Source organism: Silene latifolia, chromosome 9, assembly GCF_048544455.1.
Source record: "Silene latifolia isolate original U9 population chromosome 9, ASM4854445v1, whole genome shotgun sequence".
Taxonomy (NCBI): domain Eukaryota; kingdom Viridiplantae; phylum Streptophyta; class Magnoliopsida; order Caryophyllales; family Caryophyllaceae; genus Silene; species Silene latifolia.
In genome coordinates, this window is record NC_133534.1 from 33,329,153 (window position 1) to 33,339,710 (window position 10,558).

Sequence of the window (10,558 nt, forward strand, 5' to 3'; positions counted from 1 at the left end):
GACCCTCCGGAAATCCTTTACCTTCTAAAGCTTTAATTACCATGTCACAAAGGGGCTCTGCGACAAGGGACCAGTTTTTCTGATAGAAGAGAGCTTGAAAGCCGTCTGGGCCCGGAGCTTTGAGTGAGCCCATATGGTTGATCACTTTTTCAATTTCAACAACGCTAAACGGTCTAGTTAGTCATTCCCAATCTTCATTATTAAAGGCCTAGAACAAATCACAAGGGAGATTATCGTCTTCATTGTGGTCATTTTATTCCATATATAAGGTCTTATAGTAGTCGACAATGAGCTTTTTAATTGCAGACGGATTTTCAATCCACTCTCCATTCGCGTCCTTGAGAGTAGTAATTTTGTTTCCCCACCTTTTAATTAAAGTGCTAACATGGAAGTAGGACGTATTACGATCCCCATCTTTAATATATTCAAGTCGCGACTTCTGGTACCAAAGAAGCTCTTCCTGTTCGAGCACCTCATGAAGTTCTCGGCGCAATCGGGCTTCTAATTTGATTAAATAACCTACTCGTGATTTTGATAATTCCCGCTGACAGCCGCCTATTCTCGCCATTAATTCATTTTTCTTTCTAAAAATATTACCAAAGGTGTGGTTGTTCCAATCTTGGAGTTTAGTCGAGAGCTGATGGAGGCGAGTAGGGAATAATCCGTCCTTGGGCCAGTTTTCTTCTACAAATTCCGTGAAGTTCTCATGTTTCATCCAACAAGCTTGAAATCGAAAAGGGCGATTAATACTGTGTGTCGGAGCAAAACCGTTTGGTGAGATTAATAGCGGGCAATGATTGGATTGGAAGGCTGGTAGATGTCGAACTATAGCATCCTCGAATTTAGTACTCCAGTTAGAATTACACAGAGCCCTATCTAGCCTGGCGCTTTGTCGTGTTTCGATAGAGTTGCCTCTAGCCCAAGTATAAGAGGAGCCCGTAAATGCCAATTTAATCAATTCACAATTTTCAATCCAGTTATTGAATTTGTCGCATCTCCGCGCCATATTTTGGTCACCTCCATGTCTTTCTTCCATTGTTCTAGTTTCATTAAAATCCCTCGCAAGCATCCATGGGTGATTATTATTACGAGCAAAGTTCTCAAATTCGGTCCATAGTTCTCGTCTGTTAGTTGGGTCCGGGCTTGCGTAAACTGCTGAGAAAAACCATGGTAGTTCCCCCAATCTCGCAATTTCAACTGTAAGAAATTTTTGGTGTTCGATAATCGGTGTGACCGAAACAATGTCCGTCTTCCAAAATAACCATATACCTCCGCTAAATCCAGTGGTATTTACTCGAGCATTCTCATCGTAGCCAATAATATTTCTTAATCTAATAGCATGATCTCCCCCCATATGTGTTTCAACTAGGGCAAGCACCGAGGGTTTGTACAACCGTACCAATTCCTTTATCGCGTTAATCTTGGCTTTGCTACCAGTTCCTTGAACGTTCCATACTAACAGAGTAATATGGGGTAGGTTCGGACACAAGTTTGGTATTTGTGTACTCATAAAATCATGTAGATAATTTAACGATGATAGATAAGCTCGACTTACTAGCTTTAGAATGTCGTCAATACTCCATGGTATCGACATCTCCAGCAGCAGCTTCGATGGATTGGTCTTCTCCACTTCGATTCGGAGGTCCATTATTGGACATTCCGATATCATCACCACCATATAAGGAGCGGGCATCTCCGGCCAGGTTTTCACATTTAGAGTTTGAGTTGGCGGTACCGCCACTATCTCTGGGCTCTGCGACAAACATCGTGGCTGAGGTAGGGGGTGGTCGTGATAAGATGCGTATGGGTGAGGATTCATTGTTGGGTGGGTCGGTGTTTGAACGTATGATAGACGCAACAGACGACTCACTCTCAACAATCGAGCTTACTGTGGTATTAGGTTTGTTGGACTGCTGTTTTGAAGAAACAGGAAGGTTCGTAATATCTTTTAGGACGGGAATAGGAGAACTTTGATTAACTGTAGGAATATTGGGTTGAATGTTTTTGTTTTTTGGAATATATTTGGTAGATCTTTTGGTAGAATAATTATTGCTTGGAAAGAAGTTTATTTGCTTGATTATTAAAGGAATTAATTATTTGATTGATTTTATTTGAATTAGGAATATTTTATTTGCCTATATTATTATTGGTGGGAATAGGAGTGAGATTATTATTAGGAATTATATGAATATCAGAATTTCCTTGATCTTTACCTAAAATATTAAATCTCGATCCCGCTCCATTCGAATTTTGACCAAAATTGAAAATTGATTTTTCACCAGTATGGAAGGGGTTTGCTTTCACTAGGTTCACCGTCGCTTTTCTTCTTGGTGGTTTCTTAACCATCATCCAGTCTCCAAAGTTGCATTTCTCCTCGAGACGGAGACTCGCTTCTATTGAATTTTCGACTTGCTGCAAAACAGAGTCCTCCTGAATTGTCATATGCTTATCGGCATCCTCTGTTTCTCTTGAGATAGCTTTTGGACATTGTTCAATCCCATGGCCTAATTCACCACATTTAAAACAAATCATTTTAAGACCTTCATATTGAATCCCATAGACTTTGCCATTTAAACGGAATTTGGAAAGCAACGGTTTTGATATGTCGACTTCAACACTGAGTCTAGTGAATTGACCTCTCTCCGCCATGACAGTATTCTTATCGACTCGAATAACTTTACCAATTTTTGAACCAATTTTTTTTGAGAAACATTTCATTAAAGTATTCGACTGGTAAGTTCGGGATTCGAACCCACGCCGTTAAATACTTTATAGTATCTGCGGAAGGAACGAAATTTGGAACCCATTTTCGAATGGTTAGATAGTGTTCATCGATCATCCATGGACCTTGAGTTACTACAAACTCGTAATCTTGTTTTGAAGAAAACCTTGCGACATAATAATTCTCTGTCAAGTCTGTAAGTACAAGTTTTCCTTTGATCGACCACTTTGCTTGCAATTTTCTCATCAAAGCAAGATAACCTATCTTTTTGTCGAACATTTTTATGATAAGAGAATGACGCCATGGCCTTCGAATGATAGCTTTTTCTTGCTTTGTGAGGCAAATGCGAGGACAAACATCTTCATCATCCTCGATATATGTGGCATCATCGTCGGAGTCGATGTCGAGATCGTCTAAGGAAAGATCATTGAGTGTGTAGTCATCAAAAGAGATCCCCTGAACCTTCTCCTTATACGAGATTGTAGGAGGAGTCGAGTTCTGATTTGGTTGTGGACTGCTTGTACTCATCTGCCCCGCTAATGGACCACTGCTGGCGGTTGTAGTGGCTTGAAACTCATCGACATGCATCGTCTTCCTCTTGGAATTCTTGTGGGATACTTGTGAGGAGAGGATGGGAAAGCCTTCATTAGGGTTGGCCGGAGTGGGATGTCCATAGGATTGGTTGTTATCCGGCGGTAGGCCGGCATTGGGTTCGAGCATTTGAATTTTTTAGGTTTTTTCTCTTTCTATCTCAATAAATTGATCCCACATACTTCTAAAGTGAGTAACTTGTAATTCTAAAGGAGGAGTTGATAATTTTTTCCTAAAACTTCTAGTTTGAAAGATGAGTAAAGTTTTTTTTTTTTTTTTTTTTGGCTCTTAAGATAAGTAAATTTAAAGCGAATTGAATAATTCTATATATGGTCAATAGAAAGTGACGAGGAGCCAAAGTCATCCAATCCTTTTAGGGAATAAGGTTTTATAGAAACCATAACAATTTCGATGATTAATTTCTTCAAATATATGTATAATTAAAAAGTAAAATCTGTCACATTTACTTGAACAAAATGCCGATTTCCATGTCATTTTCATGTTACTATTTACAACAATATCAATAAAACACGTCACCGGATTGTCTCAAAGGTGCGTAAAGTACAAAATATGAATTACATTTAAGTCCTTAACGAAAAGTATATACTAATAACGATAGCAACGACTAATAAATACGAGTATACGATAAATAGTCTAGTTTGAAATCAATCCAAACCTAACTCCAAATCCGTACAATACTACCTTCAATTGTTTAATCAAAACTTCCAAATTATCAATTACTCGTATAGTCGTATAATAATTTATCCTCAAATCTAATAATACAGAAAAAATGATAACCGTATCATTTGTTTATCTTTGGTTTTAATACGAAGAACAAGGAAAGGGGAGCAGACCATTTGTGGGTATTGTTATCGAGTGAAAAGTGGACAATAGATTATTTTTTTTTTTTTGGTGTTGACCAGGAGTATCCCATACTGACAGCTGGGACAATCTCCTTCGGGGTACTGAAGGCAATTTAATGGGTTGACCCCTCCCAAGTTTGGCTTTTTCATTCGCAAGAGTTCTCCTTCGGGGTACTGAAGGCAATTTAATGGGTTGACCCCTCCCAAGTTTGGCTTTTTCATTCGCAAGAGTCAGGAATCGAACCCCTGACCACTTGTTTAAGAGATGAGAGCCCTTACCACTCACACCAGCCAACTTTGGTGAAAAGTGGACAATAGATTATGTGGATGATTAAGTTACACTTCAAAATATCATTAGAACTTAGAAAGGCAAATAAATAAATGAGACACTCATAAATAAAAACAGGTAAATAAATAATCGAGACAGAGGAATTATATCCTACGAGTAATTGGGTTGTATCCACATTGAAATCAGTGATGAATAAAAACTTTAGGAATAACAAACGGACAGTGACCAAAAATGTTTAACGGACGACGGTCGAGTGGCATATTTAACACAGACACATTATTAATTTCCTCACTTCCAAGCTTTTTAGATGCCTACATTTGCACACATAGCATCTTCCAAATTCCACCTTGTTTCCTATATATAACCACATACCAAAACAAATAAAAATATTAATACGTACAAGTAGACCTTGTGAAGGACGATGAATTACGAATTACCCAATTTTCACAAAAATCCTTTAGCACAACACTTTCAATACATAGTACATGTTCCATACATGGGTTGAGAGAATCACGTTACGCCATTTAACAACAATAACACAACATAACATTTTTGTTCAAAACAATTCCTACCTTCTTCCTCCATTGTTTTTTCGACGTCTCTGCCGCCATCACCACCACCACCCTTATTCTCGTAAGTTTTACAATTTACCCACATTTTATCTTCAATTCCCATTAAAAAAATGTATAATGTGGGATGAGTTAATTCCTTAAAAAATACATTATTTGTGTTTAGCCCTTGTTATGCATGAATTTTGATTGATCAATCCATATATCAATCATAATTCTAGTAGGGGCTTAACATTTTTTAATTATAATTATATTTCAAGATCATATTTTTGTTAAATCATAAAAAAAAATTTGATTTGTATAAGAAATGGGAGAAATAGTGAAACAAATCTTAACAAGGCCTGTCCAGTTAGCGGACCAGGTATCGAAAGCGGCCGACGAGGCGAACCAATTTCGGCCAGAATGTTTAGAGCTACAATCCAAGACCAAGAAGCTAGCGGACCTAATCCGGCAGGCAGCCCGCGCGAGTAATGATTTATACGAGCGGCCCACCCGCCGGATTATTGACGAGACGGAGCAGGTCCTGGAAAAGGCTCTCGCTCTCGTCGATAAATGTAGAACCCGCTCGTTTTTCAAGCGGGTTTTTACAATCATACCCAATGCTGCCTTTAGAAAAATGTCGTCCCAACTTGACAATTCCGTAGGGGACGTAACGTGGCTACTTCGTGTTTCCGCAACACGTACAGACGATGATGATGCTGATATAGGGTACCTTGGTTTACCCCCTATTGCTCAAAATGAGCCTATATTATGTCTGATTTGGGAGCAAGTGGCAAACCTTTCTTCGGCCTCGTTAGAAGAACGGGCAGATGCTGCGCTCCAACTGGAGTCGTTGGCTCGTGACAATGACCGTTATGTTAAGCTTATTGTTGAGGAAGGCGGGGTGGTACCGCTTCTGAAGCTGGTCAAGGAGGGTAAGCCCGAAGGACAGGAGTACGCGGCTCGAGTAATTGGGCATCTAGGTAGGGACCCGGAAAGTGTGCAACAACTTGTGAACGCGGGTGTTTCGTCTGTGTTTGCTAAGATTTTAAAAGACGGGCAGATGAAAGTTCAGGCCGTGGTGGCGTGGGCTGTCTCTGAATTGGCCGCACATTACCCCAAATGTCAAGATCATTTTGCTCAAAATTATGTGATTCGGTTGCTGGTTAGTCATTTGGCTTTCGAGACTATACAAGAGCATAGTAAGTACGCGATTGCTAAGCGACAAAAGATGTCGATTCATTCTATTTTATTGGATAGCAAGAATGATCATCAGCAGCATCATCAACATCAACATCAACATCAACATCAACATCATCCCTCTGGTGGTGCTAGCGAATATGATGATGATACTAAGCGGTCTGTGGTGACCGCTAACCAGATGAAACCCCAAGGTGGGGCCCACCCTGAACAGCAAATGGCCAATCTGATTTCCGACACGTTGGGGAAGCCAGGTAGTGCAAAGAATGTTAAGAATAATAATAATAATCAAAATACTAGGCATAACAATCATGTATTGGCAGGAGGGAGTATAAAGGGGGGAAGGGAATACGAGGACCCCGCGATTAAGGCAGAAATGAAAGCAATGGCTGCAAGGGCTCTCTGGCATTTAGCACAAGGTAATGTCTCCATTTGTCGAAGCATAACAGAATCACGAGCATTGCTTTGTTTCGCTGTCTTACTTGAGAAGGGTCCAGATGAGGTTAAGTACAATTCAGCTATGGCAGTGATGGAAATCACGAGTGTGGCGGAGGAGAACACGGATTTAAGGCGGACTGCCTTTAAACCCACCTCTCCTGCCGCCAAAGCAGTATTGGATCAACTCCTGAAAGTTGTCACAGAAGAAAACTCTGACCTTTTACTCCCCTGTATAAAGTCAATAGGGAACTTGGCTAGGACTTTTAGGGCAACCGAGACACGTGTCATTGATCCATTAGTCAAACTCCTCGACGAGAGGGAAACTGAGGTCATGTTCGAGTCAGTGGTTGCATTACTCAAATTTGCAAATTCGGACAATTTCCTACATGTGACACACTGCAAGTCGATAATCAACGGGGGTGGAGTTAAGCATTTGATACAATTGGTGTACTTTGGTGAGCAACTGGTTCAAATCCCGGCAATAATATTAATGTGTTACATAGCGCTTCATGTACCAGATAGCCCGGATTTAGCTCAAGAGGATAATGTGCTTATAGTGTTGGAATGGGCCTTAAAGCAAAGCCATATTATGATGGATCCTCAAGTCGATGAGCTATTGCCAGAGGCCAAGGGTAGGCTTGAACTTTACCAGTCTAGAGGTTCTAGATTTTAGAGGTTTTCGATTAGTACTCCGTAGTAAAATGGAAATTTTCACTCAAACTGGCACTAGATCATGAATGAATGCATTTACTGTGAGGGGTAAATTATAATATTGAGGACTCTCTTTTTCGTTGTAGAGAGTGTAATCTTTTTGGTTTTTATGGTCATTCCTTTTTCATATCGTAATCTGTTGGAGACTTGGAGTGTATATACATGCAAGGTTAGTTCATATCCATCCGCTTGTAGTCGTCATTATTGTTAAGTACTTGTTGAATTGCAATCAAAATCTCGGTTTTTTGTCTATTTTTCTTACTCCCTCCTATTCTAGATAAGTGTCCCATTGTGAATATGACACAAGAATTAAGAAAGTGAGTTTAGACCACATAAAACGGGCAATGGGACAGTTATGTGAATAGACGGAAATGAAACTAAATTTGGACCACACAACACTTACCAAAAATGGACAATGGGACATTATTGTGAATAGACGGAAATAGACAATGAGACTGTTATTTAGAATAGGAGGGAGTATGTTTTTGTTTGAGTAGTTTTCAATTGCGATTTAATTAACCATTACGGTTCAATCTCCTTTGGTTTTGATATTCTCGAATTTTTGACGCACATATATAAAAGATTGTGTATAACACTATACCATACCTCAATGCCAACATATAGGCCGGATGGAACCACTTGGGTGATGCTGTCGCCTAGTCGGTCTATGCATTGTTAAGTTGTACTGTTGTTAGTACATCCTTGTTGCTAACCGAAAATTGCAAGGGAAAGATGCCAAGTATGTAGTAAGGGAAAGATGCCAAGTATGTTGTTTGTTACTTGAACTTGAAAATGGTTGAATTCTAGCCCATACATGGATCATACGTACTGAAATTCGAGTTGGAAAAGAGGTATCAGTGCTGAATTATTGAACCAGCTCAACATTTACTTGTCTGGTGGCTGTATCTGTGGCATGATCAAAGTACAATATGTTTATGATTGCAAAAAAAAAATCAGTTACTGTGAGAAAAAAAAAAAAAACAAGTTTGAGACGACTTCTCGGAGCTTGGTTGAGAATCAACGGAAGATTGTCAGATGGCTCGTATAACCACTACTACAATTATTAAACAAAAAAGTTGTACATTATAATGTCAATTTCGAGTATGGTAGTGGCACGATCATTTGAAGCAGAATTTTCGTAATTGAGATTGATATAGCATACTCGAAATTCTGCTTCAAATGAATTATGGGTTGGTATTAATGACCTCAGATCAAGATGATGATCATTAGTCAAGGTACGGTAGCAAAATCGATTAAAATCGATTAACAACCTGTAACATGTTGGCGGAATACGATAGACTAGGCACGAAATTCTTCATCAGCGGCATTCAAAATCTCGACTGCGAAACTTTTATTACAGTGATAGGAGTATGAAACATTAGCTATGTACCTGTAATCAATTCCAATAATAATAAATCCGAAACCTCAAAATGATTTTAAATCGGCTCATATGAATCAATTGTATGACTTCAATAAATTGATAAAGAAGACTACAACGACAGACTACTTTGTGGCTGATAAGTGGAAGTTATTGTTGTCGAGAATCTTGACGTGGGTCGCTGCTGTTACAGAAGCCTTGATTATTTTTGAACATATATGTAAAACTTTAAAACATTAACATCAAGGGCATTTGGTCTAGTGGTATGATTCTCGCTTTGGGTGCGAGAGGTCCCGAGTTCGATTCTCGGAATGCCCCACTTTTTTGGCCAACAGAGGTGATTTTATTTGGCTCTACTGTAATTTTTACTGTAGCTCTTTAATTGCTTTTCTAAAATACAAGAATTTCAGTTCAAACACTAAAACATGCATTGCAGTTTGGCAATAATTTTTTTTTTTTTGGTTTTAACATTTTAGCTTAAACTCAGAGCATCCGCAACAATGGGATTCCCCATATTTTCTCTCTCTTTTTCTTATTCGTCCACCTCATTTTTCACTAATTTTTCCATTTACCCTCCTCAATCTATGACTACATTTATGCAACAATGGGGCTCCCCATTTACATATAAAAATTTGGGAACCTCCCCAAAAGGAACACATTTTACCCTTACTTTTTTTGGGGGTCCTCTTCTAATAATGGTGGAGCCTCAAATTATGGGGAAGTTGGTGCATTAGTGAGGTTCCCCATATAAGGAGAAAAAGTGCATATGGGGAGGTAGTTCTACACCTTTGCGGATGCTCTAAGTGCTTATGCTAATCGTAAGTAGTTGACGTGTCCGACTAAAACTAATGTGGAGTGAATTTATTTGGCAATTTCTACTGTACTCCATAAATTTTAAGTTTAAAAAATAAAATTAGTTTCATTATATCAAATTTACAATTTGGCCGGTTTAGAAAGTGATAATTGTTATAAAATATGTATAGTGAATGACCATTATACCCTTACATTCCCAACCATTGCTTGTATTCCCAACCACTGTAACTGTTTGCGTGGAAACAAAACTAAATTAAGCTCCAGTAGCAACCTTTCATCTCTTACCCTTTACCATTGTTCCATTTCACCAACTTTGTTTTTTTTTTTTTGGGGTGCGAATCAACTTCTCTTTGTAATCTCTATATATACATAGAATAATATACAACAACAATATTCACATCTTCTTACATTGTTTCTCTCATTCATATCGTATTACAATATACAATAATCAAAGTAAATTTATAATACGTTATCAGCATGATTCTCTATTCAAGATCGATAACAAATTTGGGAGAATCATCAAATTTAGGTTTGTTGTGAACTTATAGTTATTAATCTTTGATTTCAATTCCTACTTAACAAATCTACCAAATTAATTTGTAAGTTTTCTATGTATACTAAATTTATATTATCGTGTTTATGATACAAGTTTTTATGCATTTACTTGTATATATGAACTCATTTGTTCACATAATCATTGCATGTACATAATCATACATGTAACCGTAGTTAATCTTCAATGATAAATAATTTTTATTTTTATTTTGGCAGCAAAAAAGAAAGTTTCCTTACACAGTACCTACCCGACTCTCCGAGTCGGACTTTATTATTACATTATTTGAAAAGGAAATTAAACTAGGAATGGGGTTAGCAAATAGAAAATGCTTCTTGAAGGGACAATCTGAGATTGTCAAATGAGCGAAAACTTCTTTTCTCTTCTTTATCAATTGGGCTTCGGAGGAGTACCTGCAACAAGACACACTTACGCCTCGAGGACGTAGAAAT

At 38.3% G+C, this 10,558-nt stretch overlaps 2 protein-coding genes and 1 non-coding gene across 3 annotated transcripts; 2 read left to right on the forward strand and 1 right to left on the reverse strand.

The window, feature by feature from the left end:
* Positions 1-253: 253 nt before the first annotated feature.
* LOC141600825 (uncharacterized) lies at positions 254-1,354 on the reverse strand. Its single transcript, XM_074421079.1, has one exon. The coding sequence runs from the start codon at positions 1,352-1,354 to the stop codon at positions 254-256; it is 1,101 nt and encodes a 366-aa protein (XP_074277180.1).
* A 3,500-nt stretch (positions 1,355-4,854) lies between these two features.
* Positions 4,855-7,612, forward strand: LOC141602577 (uncharacterized). Its single transcript, XM_074422787.1, has one exon. The coding sequence runs from the start codon at positions 5,342-5,344 to the stop codon at positions 7,322-7,324; it is 1,983 nt and encodes a 660-aa protein (XP_074278888.1). The 5' UTR covers positions 4,855-5,341; the 3' UTR covers positions 7,325-7,612.
* A 1,374-nt stretch (positions 7,613-8,986) lies between these two features.
* TRNAP-UGG (transfer RNA proline (anticodon UGG)) lies at positions 8,987-9,058 on the forward strand. The gene has a single exon. It is a non-coding gene; the product is annotated as a tRNA-Pro (tRNA).
* Positions 9,059-10,558: the final 1,500 nt, after the last annotated feature.

Bases quoted from the DNA above. Each gene is read 5' to 3' on its own strand.
- LOC141600825 (XM_074421079.1), bottom strand. From the start codon at position 1,354: ATGGGGGGAGATCATGCTATTAGATTAAGAAATATTATTGGCTACGAT.
- LOC141602577 (XM_074422787.1), top strand. From the start codon at position 5,342: ATGGGAGAAATAGTGAAACAAATCTTAACAAGGCCTGTCCAGTTAGCG.